At 38.9% G+C, this 21,178-nt stretch overlaps 1 protein-coding gene across 1 annotated transcript in view; it reads left to right on the top strand.

Annotated features, from left to right (window-relative positions):
* Positions 1–19,716, top strand: part of LOC133624792 (regulating synaptic membrane exocytosis protein 1-like) — a 127,233-nt gene extending 107,517 nt beyond the window's left edge. Inside the window, exons 2-3 of the mRNA XM_061989035.1 lie at positions 17,884–18,097; positions 19,669–19,716. Coding sequence (XP_061845019.1) covers positions 17,884–18,097; positions 19,669–19,716 — 262 coding nt within the window. The remainder of the gene's footprint in view (positions 1–17,883; positions 18,098–19,668) is intronic.
* Positions 19,717–21,178: the final 1,462 nt, after the last annotated feature.

Raw genomic sequence — 21,178 nt, 5'->3', positions numbered from 1 at the left:
GTGGGTTTTCTGTTGGGACTTAAATGTGACATGGGTTGGCAGAAGCTTTCCTTCTCTTACAATCATGCCTATAATTAGTATGACTCCACAGGAGAGAACCCAAGTGGGTCTGCTCTTGATGCCCTTCTGCTGTGCTGTCTGTATGACAGTTTTACAGTATGCATTATTACAGGAATGAAATCCATATTTTTATATATTACTATATTGGGTTAGTATGTGGACTAAGTGTCTTTATAGGAATATCTTTTTGGATGGATTTGGGCATAAATACAAGGCCTAAGAATCAACAGAAAGGAAAGGAGAAGAAAACTTGAAACTGAACATCATGGTTTTCTACAGGTCTTTCTGTGGAGGTTTAGATCAAAGGAAAAATAGTTTATATTAATTCTGGGCTCATACTTTCCACTCAACAATTTCATCAGATAAGAGAGTTTTGCAGAAAAAAATCTTGGTTAACATCAATTTAATTTTTTGCTCGTATGGTTTCAACGAGCATCAAGAAGCAAAGATGCTCACCACAAAAGAGTCTCCACTTTCCTACTGGGAATAATTTCAAGCTGAAGACAATTTTCTTAAAACAGTTATGAGCAGTGATATTTTGGGCAAAAAAATAGGTAATAAAAATGTAGAGAGCATGCCATGGGTTTTCTGACACAAATAGTATTCTTGAAAACATTTAACTTCAGTAGAGAGTACATTAAAAGAGGGAATTAAAATAAATCAGAAATATAAAAAGCCTTGAAATTTTAAATTTAAGCATGTGCCATGCTTAAAGCATAAAATAAAACCAGTTAATGTTCCCCTTTTCTCATTTTCTAATTCACTAAATTGACATATGCTTTTCATTTGTGTTTACCTTGCCATCCAGAAGAATGAAGAGAATTAAATAATGCTGGAGACAAGCTTAATCGTTATCTTGTGTTCAAGAGCTTTGATGGTATATTTAAAATAGATGTGTGAGCCTTTTTTGTTCCTTGTAATATGGAAATTATAAAGGAAGGTGAACAGGATGATAAATTAGAGATGCTCTCAGTGTGGCTGTTAAATTATTTTTAGGCAGAAGACATACTGTACACACTGAGCTTCAGCTGAATATAATTAATTTGAAATGTTATCACTGTTGTGCTTGTGGTCCTATTGTTGGGTTTTTTTCTTTCAATTCTGCATCTTGCTGGCTCCTATCACACTGCTCACTGGGAGATCTTTTCCTGTTTTGCACGTGTCCTGTTTGTTACCACCATATGGCAGCTAGAATTTCAGTAGCTTTGCTCTGTTTACAGACCACTGTGCTTTGTCATATTTTTGCTGCTCACCCTGTATTGCCATCTGATACCTATCATCTGTTTAACACATTTGATGCCAAAAATACTCAGGGTTTTGGGTTTTTTTTTTCCCCCCAAAGGCATGTGTGAGAAAGACTGTTTCAGAAAGCTGTTTTAATAAACATTGCTCCAAAGTAATTTCCTGTTATGTTGAACCAGTCCCTGCATCTCTCAACTTTGCAAACTTTTTAACAGGTGTCAGCTGAAATGCAGCACTGGGGATTTCTTTACCTTTTGAATTCTTGCTTATGTGCACTGTGATGTTAGTAGCAGACAATAATGTGTCTAAGCGTCTTTTCCCACTGTGTGATTGTAACAAAAACAGTATTCTCAGGGTACAGCAGGGTCTATTCTTACCCTGGTTGCTAATAGCAAACTAGTTTTTGAAATTGGTTTGACAGATAAAATAGGTTGTGATTTGCAAGTGTTGGCATTAGGGATGGCTGATGCTGTTTTAATCCAATCTCTCGTGATATAGACACCAAAAAAATCACTTCACCAACTGTCATGATTTAATTAAATTTTGGGGGCAGAGAAATAGATAGTATGGAAAATGATTGTACCACTGAATTAGAGGTAGAGGAGCCTTTGGCAGCATTTCTGGTATTAGACATGAAGAATTTTTCATTCAGTAGTATTTTAAGGTGGAAAAATCTTGATTTGCCAGCTGTTCATAAGCTTAAATTTTAGAAGAGCTCTTCAAAACCCTCTGTTTTGTATGGCTTCTCAATGTGGATGAAGAAAAAACAATTGACAGTTGTATATCCATAGTGAAGCCATTTAATTCTGTGCTCATCTTATGTCAGCTTCCCTGGGTACTGCTGTACATGAGGTTTTCCAAATGGATTTAACAGTTTAAAAGTGAGAGTCCATACAGAACCAAGTGCCTATAAATGGTGATTCCATCTGATGGGCGGTTGTTCTGCTCTTCATTGACTTGGATTGATCTCTGTTGTAGGTAGCTTGGTTGATCAGGACAAATTCTGCCTGGGTTGTCTGATTCATCCAACTGAACTTAGCGATGCTACTAATTAATATTGTTCAGTTAGATAAATGTGCTTCTCTTATTTTCTCTCTCTGTCATGAACAGCTTTATTAATATGTCCAGTGATTCGCAGTTCTGTATTCCGAAGAAAGCTAAATACTGGTACCCGTGTTTGTGATTTTGTATTAGTGCAAATTTGGATCTTACTTTTTAAAAACTCTTCCTTAAAATTTTTGTTCACCTCTTTCGTGTCCTCTCCAGTCTTTAAATTGAGCTTTTCTACTGCAAAAACCCCCTACCCCCTCTTCCAGGGTTTTTGCACTTTGTTTCGAGTGACTTTCAGTTCTTCTCCATATTATAGTTCATTGGTTACGATGTAATGATCATTCTTAGAAAAAAAAAGTCTTGCCCACAGTATTGTGTGATTCAATAAATTAATTCAATAAATTGCAGAGAATAACATTTAATTCTCTTTTGCTTCATTCTGAAAACAGATTAGGTTTTGCTTGTACACAAAAATATGATTTTGGCGAAGTTTAGCTTAAATAAATGATATCTGTATTCCATAATAAAATGCAGCTGATGTTATTGAAGAGAAAATAAATCAAGTTATTCATTATTCATTGATTTAATGTATTTTAAGGGACATTTGCTGGCAGAGCTACTTCACACAATAGTATTTTGCTGGAGAGATTTTCTGTGAGGCTCAGAGGCTAATGCTCCAAGAATCATTTTATGCTTCTTTTATGAAGTAGTGGTATTAAAGCATTGTTATGCCATCACAAGCTGACACAGGTCAGCTCATTCAGGAGACGTTTTGTATGTCTTTTGTACAACATATGGAGGAGAGCATGGTGCTGGGTTAGATTTAGTAATATTTAAGTAAATTAGAGAAGTGAAGACATCACATAAAAGAAAAACATGATCGAGTACCTGAAATATACCACATTTTACAGTGTCTAACAAAACTAAAGATGGAAACTTCTTGCTTATTAGCTAGCAAAGCAACAATAGTTAAAACTCACCCAGGATAAGGTAGCATGGTTTTTATACCTTTTTTTAAAACTGGTGATATTCTATTGGTACTTTCAGTTATCCTTACCCGAGTTTTTTACAGTTGTTTGTTCAGCGAGTCTCTGTATCAGTGACAAAAAATTAATGGAGTGATTTGGTACTGGTTGTGTGCATTTAGAGGTCATTGGCCCCTCACCTGCTAATCAGTGCTCTAGACTGAGCATGTTGAAGCATGTTTACTTTATGAACAGTGTTGTTTCATGTTGGGTTGGGGCATCCCTTTTTTCTATTGTGTCTAGAAGCAACAGGACAAGGGGTAATGGGATGAAGCTGGAACACAAAAAGTTCCATTTAAACATAAGAAAAAACTATTTCACTGTTGAAGTGAGGGAGCCCTGGCACAGGCTGCCCAGAGGGGTTCTGGAGTCTCCTTTCTTGGAGGTCTTCAAAACCCACCTGGACACGTTCCTGTGTGACTTGATCTAGGTGAACTTGCTTCTGCAGAGGGGTTGGACTAGATGATAGCTAAAGGTCTCTTCCAACCCCTGCACTCAGTGATTCTATGATTCTGAGAAAATCCAGAGCTGTAGATCTGTTTTGGGTAAGACAGCAATTAGTTTCCCTCCGCATCTTGACGAAACTTTCTTTAAGAAACTTTCCTGCAAATTTTTTGTAGAAGGTTTTATAAAAGGAGCTTGTGCCTAACATATTTAAGTTTTGGTTTTTTAATAAGCGGCTTTGTATGAAAACTACTTGTATCTGCATGTCAGCCTTTCATAGGGCTTTTTAATTTTTTAAAAAATATATCTCATTGGATGAATAGATGCTTGGTCTAAAGTAGCTGGGAAAAGATGAGAGAATTCTTGAGCTCACTTCCTAGCTTATCAGGGTCTAAATTGTAAGGGTTTTGGGAACTGCAGAGCTGCTGGAAGATGATCTCCTTGTCGTTTGATAATATATGTGTTTGATGATATGGTAAACTGTTCATCTGTAAACGTTAGTGAACTCAAATTCACTTTTAAAACAAACTCTGTGGCTAATCTTGTTATTTTGATTTTCAGTAAGAAAAGCTTTTCTTCCAAGAGGCACACATCCCAGTTAAAGTCACATACAAGCAACATTGTCTGCACCTTGAAAAATGTTAGGACTTCATTTCTTAAAATGCTTGGTTTTGACAGTGCAGCTCTTAGAGCAGCTCAAGCTAACACTTCTGCTGCAGTGAGTGTTTTTATCATCCTCTTTCTCAGCTTCTGATTCTGCTACTTCTTTTTTTGTTGTTGTTTAAATCCAGAAGCATTAGTGCAACTGTGTGGGCTCAGATGTTTTTCCTTTAATTTGTGTCTAACCCCACTGAGTTTCCTGGAGTGGTTCACTGTGTGGTTGCATGGCTATTGCTCTCCCTCAGTTGTTACATCTTGTTTTCCTGCAACAGGTACTGTGTGGTGCTGTTGGTAAAATAACATACTCAATTGCTTCTACAGTTTTGATGTGTGAGTAGTTGGAGCAGTCTTTAAAAATCTGATTACGTTCATCGGTGCTTTCTTTATGAAGTAAGCAATACTTGGCCCTGAACTCTTGTTTCAGTGATTCAGTAAGAGAGAGACTGTAACATGGTGGTATTTCCAAAACTTTTTAAGTGACTGCATTTGGTAGAATTCAGGCTGCTAACAGCATTACGTGTATGAACTCATGAAACTTTGAACTCTGTCACTTGGAGCTGGTAACAACTCTTCAGAACAAACCAGCTGCTCTCCTGCTACACTGTCTGTGTTAGGAGAGCTGAGTGGTGAAGAAATTAAACAGGAAAGTGCAGCAAAGCTGTGATGGTTATGTGAGATGACTGATACTGGCGAGGTTGGCCAGGGAGGTAAAAGGTGTATAAAAATGCCTATATTGGATAAGACCTAAGGACAATGCATTGCCATGTTATGGGATGTTCTCACCACTCTTCTACTGGCTCTGGCCAAACTGTCTGTGTACAGATTTGGGGAGAGGAAGCCTGACAGGATCCTGGTGACTTTGGGACCTCCAACATCCCACCGTGTCTCCAGACAGGATACTATTGGAGTAGTCAGCTGACTGGGGGGGTCTTCAAAGTGCTTTGCTTGGTCTCCCCTGTGCTTGACTGTTTTTATAGTTGATGCTTTTTCTCTTACTCCCCTCTACCTCTCTCATTTTTTTAAAATCAAAATTCTTTGACTCCTACAATTGTTTTCCCAGTTTCATTTGGTTTAGCTCCATTCTCCTTCTTTAGGTCACGGTAGGTGTGGAGAACCAGCAGTAGCCTATTGAGGTTGCTCAGGGAAATAGGAAAGGCAAGTGGGTAGACATGTCTCCTCTCCTTATAATAGCACTTCGTGTACCTTTATATGCTAGCAAAGAGCTGAATTGACTGTATTAGGGCACAGGAGTCTGCTCGCCCGGGAAGCTGGTGGTAGTGGGATGAGAGAGGAGTCTAACCCGTGGGATGGATGATGAGTAAGTGAAGTTCAGACAATAGCTGGAAGGGCAGATGCTATAGTTAAAATAGGATGGTAAAAGATGTAGAAGGCTTCATCATTTAGCAAATATGGTGTGGTTTCTGCAGTGCAGTACTGAGTCAGTTGCTGCCCTACGGCACAGAGGCAGCCTGCGTGTTAGAAGCAGGCTGGACTCTGTTCTGGGAGACCAAAAATAATGTGTGTTGTACCACAACTTGTCAAAAACCTTGCAGTTTGGTTGTTTTTTTTTAAAGTTTTCTTGAAATTGATGTTCAGGTATGAGTGAAGAAACCGTTGGGCACTATGGCTGTTGCTTGCAGTTTTTAAAACTGCTGTTTCCAATGGGCTTAGTGGCAAACGTTTATGAATGTTATTTTGGTGTGGAGCTATGTGCAAGCTCACTCACCTGATGAGACTTGTATTATGTTAAGCCTTGTGTCATTGAATTTGGGTAGTGTAATTATTTGTGATCAATGTAATTAAGAGTTTTACTTAGATAATACTAAAAAATGGTTATTTTAGTGGAGCAATTTCCTTTTCCTGATGGTGGAGACAGGAGCGGGTATGTCCTTGCCATCATTTCCTGCTCACCATCCTATTTCCAGTCTTTTAATTCATTAATTAATTTAGAGTTGTCAGTATTAACTTTTGCTTTTACTTAGATCACAAGCTTGCTTAAGGGGCTTTATGTAAAACCTGATCTCATGCCTCATTTAAGGTGCTAGATTTCTGTTGTTGTGACTTCTTCTGACAAAGCTCTTGTCCTGTAAGACAGTCAGCTGGAGCCTTTTCACCCTGGTGTAATCTCCATCACTTGCAGTTTGTTTTTCACCTCAGAGGGATGGGCCATGTGTTTCATCTGTTTTTCTTGTATTCTGGATTTGTGTTGCCCTTTCAGTGTATTCTTTATTTATGCTGTGACCTAGAGGTCCTACTCCTTGTTTTTGTGCAGGCCACCTGGGACATCACGAATAAAGCTCACACCTTGCCCAAGGAAAATATGTTTCCACATTGCTCATAACAGCAATTGGGTGGAAGGGCTTTTACCTCCTTAAAAAGGCCAAGGAAGGAGGCACAGAGGTTCCCAAAAGTACGAGATCTCTAGGTCCTGAGACGTAGTTGGGACAGAGCAGTACTGTGTGGGAAGGTGGTGTCTCCCGCCTCTCTTAGTCTTGTTTCATTTTTTCCAGCCTATTAAAATCTTCTCTTTCCAAATGACTCTTCACTGTTGAAATGTAACAATTTTTCACTCAGAAACTCCATGAAACCCCTTCTAATCCTACCAAAATACTTGAAACAAGACTGTGGCTTTTGGAACATAAGCTTTTCTGCACAGTTACCACAAAACTCTACTCTTAATTAAAATAGTGGAAATAGTGTTTTCAGCAATGGTATCAGTTTTTGTATCTTTATGAACTCAGAATAAAATAAATTGAAAAAACCAGTTGTCATAAAAACCGTGACATAAGAATATGTTTTTAAACAAAGAAGGGATAATAATTATTTTCTTTCCCACAGAAGGCATTGATTCCTTCAGCACTAAATATATCAGCGTTGTCAGTGCTTTTTAATACAAGACATAGACAATTTCTTTCTGAATTCCTCAGCTATGCCTTTTTTAGTACTGTTATGCATTGTTTGCTTAGTTATCTGCTTTCACTTTTATACCTCACAAAGGGTAACGGTCATTTGGGAGGAACTGTGGGAAGCTGGCATGTAAATTCCTTGTAGATACTGCACATCTCTGACTCATGCTTCTTCAGCTGTGTAAGGAGGAAGTCTGCTTGTGGGCTGTGATTATTTAAAAAAAACAGATAAAAGTATACAAAAATATATTTTTTTTTTTCCAGTAACCTACATTAGGAAACTTCCAGGAAGCTAAAAAATCCTGATTTATGCAACTTATTTAATGAGCTGATTTATATGCTTGCAGAAAACCTGCCCTTATTAAAATGTGAACTTGGAAATGACTGTAGCCACTGATGAAAAGGCACCAGATAAGACCCCCGTGAATAAGCTGCAGTCCATGCCACTTTGCTGATATGCCTCTGCTCTGATGTGATGAGGAAGGGGACTTTCTAATCAAGGTGTGGGATTTTTCTTGCCTCAGCCTGTACAGTCTTGTTAGGCTGATGCCAGGTAGTATGCACTTGATAAAAGATTCTCCGTGGGAATTGAAGATATCTTCTGCAAAAGTATCTGTTACACATGAACAATTTTTAAGTCCAGTGGTGGTGATCAGGTCTGAACTCCCATGTGAAGTCTGTAAAACCTTTGTCTTTGCCAAAACTTTATCATGACTCTCATAATAAAATACTTTATGGTTATGCTACTCCTGGTTCCTAATGTCATGGGCATACACAACACACATTAAAAACACTTTATCCCTGATGGACATGAGGAAAAGGATAAGTAAGCCTGAGGGTTGGAAACCAAAAAGTAAATCACTAGAATCATAAAATGATTAAAATAAATTAAAAAAAGGGCAGCCTTCATTGTAAGTATTAAGCAAATAATAAAACAATAGGAGCAGACAGGGGAGTCTGTATTGTCTAGCCTGATAAGTAAAAGTTTTAACATGCCAGCAACCTAATTTTTGTCCAGATCTTTTTATTCATTAAGTCAAAGGAGAGTTTGAAGAAAGGTAATGGGGTGGTGGTGTTGCTAATACTCCCACATTAGAGGCAACAAGGATTCTTCCTTGTAAGTTTAACTGGAGCAGAAGTGTCTGAATGAGAAATGATAGGCAAAGTGGCTGTGAAAGTCTTTGAAGGTGAAGATAAGCCATTTATGTTTTATGCAGTAGAAAAGGGAGGAATACAAAGAGAGAGGTAAAATAAATTAAATTATATTTGTTGCAGGATTGTGATTAGATTATCAGCAGGACAGGCTAGCACTGGTAAGAAAAGGAATTGAGGGATGAGCAGATGATAACTGAGGGTTTAAACTGGGCAGAGAGGAAATTAGCTAAGATTTAGTATCTTGTGATTTATTTTTGTAATTTTGAAAATTGCTCTCTGAGGTTTATACAGCATTTTCAACTAAAGGTTTAAATAGGTGTGAGTCCAGTATAGCAGAGCAGTTACTGGTCTTGAGTGGCAAGCAGAATGGAGGAGGTGGTGGTGAAGGTTTGGTGAAGGTTTGCTGAAGGTACAAGGAGATCTCACAATTTCAGCTTGCAGGGTTTGATGTACAGGTCACTTGTGATGGGAATTGGTAATCTATGGAAAATACTTTAGTTTGGACAGAAAGAAACAAATGTGAGGTAGAGAAAAAGACCTGAGGGTTACAAGAAAGGTCTGATTTATGTTTGCACCAATAAAACAGGGAGGGAGAAGAGCTCTTGGCGTGTGGAGGAGACAGGGCTGAAGCCCAGTAGGATTCAGAGGAAAAATTGCGTATGCAGCAGGTGAAGACCAAGCTGAAAGGACAATAGAGTTTATCCATATTTGTGTGTTGAATGAACAGGAGAGAATGAAGAAACCATCAGGCCAGGTAAAATTTGAGATGTTAAGGAATATTAGTTGGTTTGATTATAGGGTATTGAACATGATAGAATATATGTTGTATATAATAATGATTGTGATACATCTATTAAAAAAAATGTGCAGGAAGGAAAGATGCGACCTGCAGGAAATGTGAATAGGGAAAGGTCAAATGAGTGGCAGGTAAAGTCACAGAAAAGTGAGAAAGTGAAGAGTCAGTAGCGGCAAAGGGGCAAAGAGCAGACAGTTTGTGGATGACAAAACCCAACACCCTCAAGATGTGGAAGCTGTTAATTCTTCAATTTGCAGTTATTTAGTTAATACTTGTATTACTTTTACACAATCATGGCCTCTTTTTGCTCTAAAGATCAGTTGATTGATTGGGTTCCTACCTGTTCACAGCTTACACAGAGCCATGTCTTGCTTGCTGTCTGTGAGCTTTTTTTACAGACTAATACTGTAGTCTGCTCTTAAAATGGCATTTCACACTGAACAAAGTACAGCAATAGCAATAAAAATACTAATATAGTATCCAAATTCACTTAGGAGTACAATATTTCACAATATAAGTACATTCAGCGGTTATTTGAACTTCACAAACAACCAAACCAGTTAACATCCATGCTAAAAAGCAGCACACCCCAAACAGTCAAAAATACACTGGACCTCAAATATCTTAACACATGAGAGTTGCTACATCAAGCACATGGGAGCTGGAGAGTTAGATATGGATTTCTTTACTATTCAACCTGATTTTGTCTTGCTTATGCAGAGCATATCAATTGTATTAACAGATTTATCTGTGATGTAATGATGCATGAAGGAAGTGTCAAATATATTTAGATTTCTTCCAGGAACTTCAGCTGTTCTCGTAGTTAACACATGCTAGGCTCCTCTTAAGCTTGTCATTTGCAGAGCATCTCGCTAAGATCTTGCCTGACTTGGCTTTGTTGTTAAAAGCATGTATTCCCCAAACCCATCACAAGTTGACAGCTTTTCTCAGCTAAGGTGCCAGTGTGGTTCAGGCAGAAGCTAAGGTGCTGTGTTTCTCCCTCTGAGAACACCTGTGTGAGATGGGTATCCTCAGCTCTGTCGGAGCAGTGAGGCACCTGGTGAGACCGAGGTACTTCCAGCTTTATGGAGCTGCTGAACAGTGGGTTTTCAGATCACAGCTTCAACGTAGACACTTAAATTTTGTCTGTGGGTTTTTAGATCTAGTTGTTGCCTTTGTGGGTGTGTTAAATATCCAGAAATTCTAGGAGTCTGGCTGTTTTGTCCAAACATGTCACCCTACCATCACGTTAGTGAACTACTAGTTTGTTATGTCTACAGCAGATGAAAATGTGTTGAAATAAATCTGAATTTGCAGTCTTGAATATTTGTGTATCTGTCTTATTTACTTTAAAAAAAAAAAGTAGAATGCTAACAACAGAACTTGGTTATTTAGTGAAAAAAAGTCATCTAAGTGCAGTGTGATGACGTGTTTGTGTGGCGTGGGTGCACAGGGCCGAGACCTGCGTTTTACTGAGCTTTTTTCAGGACAGACTAGATGATCTCCAGAGGTCCCTTCCGACCCCGACCACTGAGTGATTCTGTGCGACAGCTGCGGGTGGGTGCGTAAGTTGAGGGTGGCCCTTTCCCTGCTCCCGCTCCCGTGAGCCCGTGTCAGGGCGCCATGTTTCTGCAGCTGCAGCCGGGCGCTCGCGGTCCCGGGACGGCGCCGGGGCACGGGGAGAGCGGGAACGCAGTCTGCAGCGCCACCTGCTGGAGGCCGCGGGGAGCAAACACACAGCTGCGTGCTACAGGTAACCGTCGTGAAATGCCTCAAGTGAACCCAAACCCGCGCAAACGGAGCGTACGTGTGCAAGTGCACTGCTTTGTCACCTTTGTAGGCTTCGACGCAGTGTTTCAGATACGTATACATCGTGGGAATTTAAGAGTAAACCAGCAAAAAGTGGTAACATAGTGTGTTAGAAATTCAGAATCACAGACTCTTAAGGGCTGGAAGGGACTTTGAAAGATCATCTAGTCCAACCCCCCTGCCAGAGCAGACCTCCTAGAGTAGGTCACATAGGAACTTGACCAGGTGGGTGTTTAATGTCCGCAGAGAAAGAGACTCCACAGCCCATCCGGGCAGCCCTTGCCAGTGCTCCCTCACCCTCACAGTGAAGAAATTCTTGTATTTCTTTGGAACCTCTTATGTTCCAGCTTATACCCATTGCCCCTTGTCCTGTCATTGGACATCACTGAGAAGAGCCTGGATCCATTCTCCTGACACCCACCCTTTATGGATTTGTAAATGTTAATGAGGTCACCCCTCAGTTTCCTCTTCTCAAAGCTAAAGAGCCCCAGCTCCCTCAGCCTTTCATCATAAGGGACATGCTACACTCCATCATCTTGTTGGCCCTGTGCTGAACTCTCTCCAGCAGCTCCCTGTCCTTCTTGAACTGAGTAGCCCAGAACTGGACACCATATTCCAGATGTGGTCTCACGAGGGCAGAGTAGAGGGGCGGGGGAGAACCTCTCTTGACCTACTGCCCACAGCCCTTCTAACACACCCCAGGATACTATTGGCCTTCTTGGCCATGAAGGCACATTGCTGGCTCATGGTCATCCTGCTGCCCACCAAGATCCCCAGGTCCCTTTCCCCTACACTACTCTCTAACAGTGCATTACATTCTTGGGTTGTAATTATAATATTTGCTTAGTGGAGGTGATGTCAGCAGTATAAATAAACATCTTGGGCCATCTCAAAAAAAACTAAACAAAATAAATAACTTCTCTGTGGTTTGATATGCCACTTTCCCATCAGTCAGTGTTATAGATAACCTTAATGTTCCTTGTCTGTACTACTAATGATCTGAAAAGTTTAAGGTCTGTAAGATGCTTATGACAGGAATGTTCTCCAGGGCTTACAGTAAGTACATGAAGATATGGGTAAAACTTTGCAGAATTGATTATCAGTACTTTTTTTACTAGTCAATGTAAAATACTGCGTGGTCAAATGAAAACATAGTACATGTATGACACACAGCTAAAGCATTTTTCTGTGAAATGCCTTTGAAGAGAAAGGGAATCCACCATGGTTTCTTGGAAAAAAGCCTGTAAACCTCCATACATGTTGTGCTGTCTTATGCATTTAAAAGTGAAGGGTTTAAGTTTTAAGTTTTTCAATGTATGCATTAAAACTGTGTATTGGTTCTTTCCTTGCATTACAAGCAGTGATATCAACATCTCACGTACATGTGATACAGTTCTGAAGCTGATGCTTAAGAGTACAGAAATGAAGTCATTGCCATGGTGGTACAATTTGCCTCTCAAAGTGGCTCAGTTTCTACCAGAATTTTAGCAAAATAATAGATGCTGCTATCTTGTTAAGAGTGGTGTGAGATCTGCACAATTGAAATATGGCAATCATGTCATTGGAGGAAGCTTATCCTTTGAGTTTCTCAAATTCTTTGTGCTGTATTTTCCATCATATTGTTGCATTTGTAGATATTTTTTCTGTTGTTTCTCCATGAAGAGAAGAATGGTTTTAATCCAATGTGTGGAAAGGTCTTTCCTGCCTGGTTAAGTAGGTTTACTGCATAATAAAGTATGGAGCAGTACTGAAGTCCTGAAGATAGAGAGACTTCTGTGTTTATAGCAAATGATGACGCTTCATACATAAATGTTATAAAGAGAATAATAGAATCATAGAATTGTTATGGTTGGAAAAGACCTTTAAGATCATCAGCCACTAACCTCACACTGCCAGGCCCATCACTAAACTAAACCCTATCCCCCAGTGATTCATCTACACGTCTTTTGAATGTCTGCAAGGATGGTGACTCCAGCAGCTCCCTGGGCTCTTGGAGGTGCCTTTGGAGGTACCTGTATGTTAAATAAGATAGACCTGTTAAGCAAGAAATGTGGCTAGGATGATACATATAAAAAATCATGGGACTTCTAGTTCAGCAATATTAAAATGTAAATATATAAACATTAAAATATGAATGATACATTAAATATGTAAAGCATGTAAACTTAGAAGAATTTTAATGTTTTCTCACATCTACCCCTGGAGGGATGTTTTTCTAATGAATTCAAATTTCATATCTGACAGTTCTTATTTTCTTATGCAACAGCTGCTGATAAGTTTTGTGGATTGAAAAGATCAAATCTTAAGGAACAGATAAATAAATAGATTTTCTTTTCAGTGGGATCAAAGGTTTGCAGTTTCACATCACAGGACATTTAAGCTGAGTAACAATAATGTTCATTAACTTTTATGTACCATCTGCTAAAGTCACTACCTGAAAAATCCAAACCAAACAATGAACAACAAAATGCTGCTTCAAAATATTATAATTGGAAGATATTTTTTCCAGTTATTTTTTTTTCTATTGTAAAATAAATGTTCAGTGACATCTATTGAAGATACCAACCTTGAACATAAATATTGATTTTAATAAGACAAAATATTTGGTAGATCTTTTTCTGGTTGACATTCTAAAACTAAATACTGAAATTTGCTGTATTTGTTACCGTGCTGTTACAGAGCACATTTTAACATTTATTGATAGGTAGAATAAAATCTAAACAAATTAGATTTCATACTTGTGCCCTGATGTGCATGAAAACTGTAAGGAGAGCACATTTGCAGAGTGTTGCTCCTTATGGCCATCTTCTGCCTCCTGTAATTCTCACTTTTGAAGGAGAGTTTGGTAGAAACTGCTTCATTCTGATTTATATGTCCAGTTTTAACTCCTGGAATGTTTTCCCCTATGTTCTTGTTCTAATATGTTGGTTTGGGTTTTTTTCTCTTTTGGATTCTAATGTGTTGGTTTGGGCTAGGAGGGAGAAGAAACCTCCTGGTTTTGGCTATGCCAAAAGGCTTGTCTTGCACTGATGCAGAAAATAAGAAATCTGTAAAGATTTCTACATATTTATAAATAAATGAAATATCCCATTGCTTAAATTTTTCCTAGCTCCTAGTGCCTTCATCCGCCTGTTGGTGCACAGAGAAGGGCAAAACGTCATTGTATTACAACACTTTGGAAGCTTCATAAGAGATCAAAGAAGCTGTTTAAGTGGAAAAGAACAGGAAGAGGTGCAATGCTTCCTGTTATCTTCCCTTTCCATGTTAGTAAAAAGCCAGAGCTTTAAGTCTTGTTGTAGTGGAGGAGAATTGAATTTTGTTTCCGTGGTTCCATTTTTTAATAGAATATTTGATATAATAAGAAATTTGCCTGCAGACCTCTCAATTATTTAATTGCATTATTTAAACTGGTTATTATACAAATTCCTGAATGTATTCTGTTATTTATAAGTGAGCAGATAAGTTAAATTATGTGTATAATCCAATAACATGGCCAAAAGTATTAGTTTCTCCAGTATTTTGCCTTGTTCTTCTGACCCACTTTTCTTACCTTACTCAATACTGCAAAGGTTTTTTTAAGCAAGTTAGTAAAAAAATAAAAATAAACCAAAAAAACCTTGTTGTTACTTTTGCCAAGTTTTTCATTAGCAGAAAGCATTAGAAATAATGCATCACGCTTGTAGTGAGGAAGAATAGAGTATTGGGCTTCTTAGGCTTCTTAGCTTTTGCTGTTGCTGCATCCTCACTAAAATGTGCCCATATGAAGTCACTGTTTTTTGTGCAGGACTATATTCATTCATGTAGTTATGAGCAGTGATATCATGTTCAAATGGAGTATGTGGACTTTCCTGTGATTACTGTTAGTTGAGTTGTCATTTTCTAGGCTTGAATATCATCGTAAAGTACAAATATCCACTTCAGTGAAACAGTTTTTCATACAAATAACACTGATTACTTATATCTTAAAAGCCAAAACAGGTTCACCTGCTTCCTCCCCAAAACATAGATTTGTCTCACGAGAAATACATTGGTTAAATGATGTCTCAAGATTCTCTATTTCTGTTAATAATCTATTCATCTGTTCATGATTTTGTTAATGTTATCCATGGAGATGTAGATCTGAAGCAACATCTGAAAAGGTGGGTGGAGAGCCTGCAGGTTCCTCATAGGATGGTGAAAAGATGGAGTTGTTAATTGTGTCCTACTGGACTCTACCTCTTAGGCTATCTGAGGTCTTTGCTCAGGCTCATGAAAGTAAAGGTCAGGAGTGGCAGTGCTGTCCTGGTGCACCTACAAAAATTTTTCTTTCTCGTATAGTAAGATAGTTAACAGAGTTGAAATACGATTCTTTTAATTCAGAGTGGGATTTCACGTGACAACTGAGCTCTTTGCTTGTTGCTGCAAAACTGGTGATCTTGCTGCCTATTGGTCCTGTTAATTTCTGGATTTGGGAGCTGTCCTGGTTTAGGTCCATCTAGGAAAAAAGGACCATGATGAACCACTCATTCACTCCTCCCCATCCCGGCAGGACAAGGAAGAGAAAAGTACCGAGTGCCTTTAGAACCCTCCAAGGACAGGGAAGGCTCACTCACCAGTCACCACAAAACAGAAAAGACTACTCCATTTCGGAAGAAAAGGAAACCTTATCTGCCGCCAAGAAAAATATAGCAAACAGAAATACCCAACCAAAACCAACACAGAGTAGGGTGATGATGAAAAGTACAACCAGCTCCTTTAAGACCACCTTCTCCCCTACCCCTCCCCTCTTCCTGGGCTCAAAGCCCTGATCCTAGTGTCTTTACCTTCTCCACTGAGCAGCTCAGGGGGTCGGGGAATGAGGGTTTCACTCCATCTTTTCTCAATGTCTCCTGCCACTTGTCTTGACTCAGGACAGGAGGATTCCTCACCATTCCCTCCCTGCTCCAGCACAGGGTCCCTCCTGCACTGGGCAGCCCTGCACGGGATGCTTGGACTTGTGTTCATCCCAAAGGCTGCAGCTCCTCTCTGCCTCTTGTGTGCATCTGCTCTGCAGCTCTCAGGCTCTCCAGCATGGCCTGCGCCATGGCCGCCTCCTCACAGAGTTTCCTGCTTCCCTGAGCTCATAATGAGAAGCTGGCTCCTATGGGTAACAGGATGCTTAGTCACGTAGTGGTCACAGTGTTAGGCTATTTATTATTTGGGGTAGCTGGAGGAGAAGTGCCACTTGTTTGAATACCAGTCTTCATCTTAAGAATATATGATGCCGGCCTTAGCGCTGACGCCCACTCGACATAGCACACTGTAGCCCAGAACTCCTAGGCTCAAGCAATCCAGTGGACTCAGCCTCCTGAGTGGTGGCACACCCCTGTAGTCCCAGCTACTTGGGAGGCTGAGCCCACCGGGTCGCTGAGCCCAGGGGTTCTGGGCTGCAGTGCGCTATGCCGAGCGGGTGTCCGTGCTAAGGCTGGCATCAATATGGTGAGCCATGGGGAGCCGAGGCACACCAAGTTGACTAAGGAGGGGTGAACTGGCCCAGGTTGGAGACGGAGCAGGTCAAAGCTCCCGTGCTGGTCAGTAGCAGGATCATGCCTGTGAATAGCCACTGCAGCGTAGCCTGGGCAACACAGAGAGACACAGGTTCCTTAAGTCTTTAAAGTCATGCTGAGAAAGCTGACCTGAAACTCCTAACCTCTTCCAAACACCCACTAAATAGCCCCAGTAAAAGAATTGACAAACATTACATGCACTTTGGCATTTTTCTTCTCTTCCACTGCCACAGTTTGCTGTAGTGGTACAAGCAATATTCATGCAAAGATGTAGAGAATATAGGTAACACACATCCGAAGACATACACAGGCAATATAATACAACCAACAGAGTTGACTCAAAGCCACCCTTCCTTTGCTGGCTACTTCCTTATATGCTGCTTCCACCCATGTGATCACCCAGGGCCCAATTGATTAACTTGCAGCACCTGTTTCTGAGAATTGGAAGTAGCTTGCCAGCTGCATTAACTTGTCCCTACCATCTTTGTTCAAGCTGGCTGGTCCAAGCCACATTTGTGCCTACAAATATATATACCTGCTAATACTCCTATATACTCTTACAGATAAGCTGAAGAAAGTGTCTCTATTGACATTTGCACATAAGACATAAATGAGGGATAGCAAGCATCAAGTAGTCTCTCATACTTAACAAGAGAGAATACTACAGATTGTGAAAGGATTTGATGTAGAAAATTATCTCAGATTCGTATAGGGCCAACGTGTAGAGTATGTTTTGAAATCTTCAGGTTATATGTGTTAGTAATTTAGATTTTGGAAACAGAAGTGTGACATTGTAATTGAAGATTTTCTTTATACCTTTTTATTACACCTACTGTATGAATAATGTTAAAAAGCAACACAAATGTGCTCAGGCAATTATATTTCTGCTTTTATTCTGTACATGATACATAATTCTATTTTAGACTATGCATTTTTTGGCCATCTTTTTATATTTGGATCAGTTTCAGGTCAAGTGAAATTATTTGCTATGAGCTTTGAAGTAAACCTAATAGGAATACCTATGTCTGGTTTTTTTTTCCTTTAGATTCTCTTATATAGTCCCTGTGCAGCGTGTATTTGATATGAGGTGCATTTATTATTGTGAATGTGCCAAGAATATTAGGTAGAGTTTATATATCGAAAGAAAGAAATACATGGTAGTAGTATTTCCTCCTATTCTTGCTACATAAACTTTTTTCTCATCTATGCAGGAGGTTGCATCAACAATTTGAGAGCTATAAAGAGCAAGTAAGAAAGATAGGGGAAGAAGCCCGCCGTTACCAGGGAGAGCACAAGGATGATGCTCCAACATGTGGAATCTGTCATAAAACAAAGTTTGCAGATGGTTGTGGCCATTTATGCTCTTATTGCCGGACCAAGTTTTGTGCTCGATGTGGAGGTCGTGTCTCTCTGCGATCAAACAATGTAAGTCTTCTGATGTGTACTCTTAAAGAAAAAGCCTTCTTGACATTGTGACAATGCAGATTGTTCACCTTAAGTTTGACATTTCATGCTTCATTTTACTTAAGTGTTTCATTCATCACATCTTTATGAGGTGTGTGTGAAGTAGAATAATGTATTTGGTTGTGGAGGTACTTAGGATTCTCAGAGTTAATTTAAAAAATAATGAATACCTAGAGTATACTCTACTGAGTGATGGCTCAAAGAAAACATACTTTTTCATAGAATGAAAGAAATGCTTTTGCTAAGATATAACTCCACACTGATGAAGTTTTATTGAACTAATATTAGATTTTTTATAGAGCTTTTCATATACATTTACAGATTTCTCTTACATAAAGTCACCTCAACCACTTTTCTTACCACAAGAAGAGTATTATGTCAAGTTATTTAAAAAGTAAAGCAATAGATTAATCTGGATTAAGTATTCTACTTTTGGGCAGGTGAGGTAAATCTTTCTCCCTCTGATCCACATGCAGTTAGCTGAGATAGCTGTCCACAAACCTGAAAGGTATCTGTGAATACCTTCTGTTCAGTCAGTCCCTTACAAGGAACTGGCTACTCACTTGAACTTGAGTGGTAGAAGCTGTATGTGGAAGACGTTATCCAGTGATTATTTTGATTGGTCATCTAGGACTAGAGTGTGTTCTAAAGCTTTTTACAAATATCTTTTTATTGAATGAAGAGATTTTGTTATCTATCATGAAATGAGGTAACTTTCTCATATAGCTTTAAGGTGCCAGTCTTTTGTAAGGGAAATGCATCATTGCTGTTGTATCAATACAAATTGAGTTAAAAGTGGTCATGACTGTTATAGTAGATAATTATCTTCACGACAGAACTGCTTATGGCCTTTTCACTTTCTTTGAGCTAAATATCAAATAAATAGGGCTTCTGAAATTTCATATCAACCAAAAAAGAAGTCTCTCAAAAAAATGCATTTCATCTTTATTTTGGATGTTTTCTATAGCCTTGGTGTACCTGTGGGTCAGTTAAATGAAATGCGCATTCTGAAAAAGTTTATGTGTATTGGACAAAAATATTTTGTGTATTCATATTTTAATAGAAATAGATGTGTTACATTGCATCACCTGCAGGTGGTGTCATTGGAGCAAGTCTATGTATGTGGTTTACTTTGATATGTTACTTTGTATTATTAATTAAAGTGTATGTAATACAGGTTACCTTTATTCAGAAAAAAAAAAAAAAAGAATCTAGATTATTTAGTTTTTCACCCACTGTTTCAAGTCATAGAATTGGAAAAGTGTCCATTCATTTGTAACTTGCCTTTTGTTTTTTATACTTGCCTCTGTGGGTTAGGGTAGGAAAACGTTTTCTATATATATATGTTAATGCCATCTTTTTATTTAAAGAGCCTTTAAAAAAAAAAAATTATGTTTTTATCTCTTTTTTAGAGAGTTACTGGAATTGCATTTCTTTGAAATCTGTCTATTAATACTTGCCTATTTTATTCTTTTTTCTCTTCTTTCTTTCTTTTCTCTTTTTATTCTGCTTCCTTGGATGCTTTCCCAAAGGAGGACAAAGTGGTTAGAATCCATGCTTTTTATCATTTATTATTATAATGTTGTTAGTTAACTGGGAAACATATTACTGTAAAAACTGAACTGAAATTTAAAAATCATCCAAAGGGGAGGGGGGAAGAACAGGAATCCTTAACACCCAGGCCCTGCCCATCCCCTAGCTGAACATACGCTTCAAAGATAGCCCAGCAAGGAAACCCAAGACTGTTGTCAAAATTAGGGCAATAAAAAAAATATTAAGAACTGAGAATTATTACTAGGCTAAAAAGTAGAGGAGGTAGAAAAGTGTAATAAACCTGTATTTCATAAAAATGTTTTTGTTTAACAATTTGACTTTTTGCATGCAAGGTCCTTCCATCGTCTTCAGGAAATTTAATGTAGTATTTTAATTGCAAGCTTACATTGATTTACATGGTTTGCTGTGTTTCACTTTTGGCTGCAGCAGAAAAGGGAGGCTTTCTTGTGAAATCAGCTTTTTTGTTTACATGTGGAATAACATACTTAGGCAAAGTATAACCTGTTAAAAACAGACATTGGTATAGTGAGCCAGATGGAGTGAATCCTTTGTGAATGAGTAGTTACCATTTCAGAAATCTGAAAAACTTTTAGGATCACGTACTGCCACATTCAGCACTAATGCCTGTGTCTTCTCTGGAGCAGGTGAGGGCAGTTCCCTGCTTCTCACCTTGCCATGTTCAGGGAGGCAGGCATGTACTGGAGCAGAACAGCGCATGCCCACTTACTGCCTCTTCTCAGGCAGGTCTGCAAAAGGTGGTGCTCCAGGTTTTAACTTGGAGACTCAGGCAGTGGGAATTAGCCACCTTCACCGACACTTCTGCTCAAATGAGTCATTACAGTCGCGTGTAGTTTTTGACGTGGGTGATGGTGTTACATTTGTGTTATGAAGTGGTGGTATGCTGCAAATTATATAATTTTGTAACTGTAGCCTGCAATTGAGCACTGTGTGTACCCCTCAGAAAAAAATTATTTCTATTACACCTGTAAATTGCAGTAGTTTTTTCCGAAGTGTTCACTAGTGTTCTGAAAGCATGGCTGTTTTTCTAATGGCTATGAAATACAGCTTGCTACAGTTTCATTCCACTGCTTTATGTTTGGTAGTCTGAATAAAGTGCTGAGATAATCTAGGATTTCCATGTCTATCTTCCATTCCATTCTATTCATCTAAATCACTTGGGAGAGAATGAGAGAAGTTTCAGCTTGATATAGATTTCTTACTAAAGCAGTACATCATTGATACATCCACAGGGCTGTATTTAAAGGCTAATGTACTTGCAACAGAATCTGCCTAGGGTCAGAAACAGCAAAGCTCTTAAGTGGTGGAAGTGCCACTTAGGCACAATCTAGGTTTTGGACAGCTCCAGGTGAACCTCATCTGATCTGCTTATATATTTGAGGCATCCTTCACACTTCAGTTTGGAACAAAAATGTTACTGGGTAACTGAAATTGTAGTAGCGGTAGAGATTGTGTTTTTGATGAGGTGAC

This window comes from Colius striatus, chromosome 2, assembly GCF_028858725.1.
Source record: "Colius striatus isolate bColStr4 chromosome 2, bColStr4.1.hap1, whole genome shotgun sequence".
NCBI lineage: Eukaryota > Metazoa > Chordata > Aves > Coliiformes > Coliidae > Colius > Colius striatus.
Note: the sequence above shows the minus strand (reverse complement) of the source record. Positions and strands in the feature narration are given on the sequence as shown.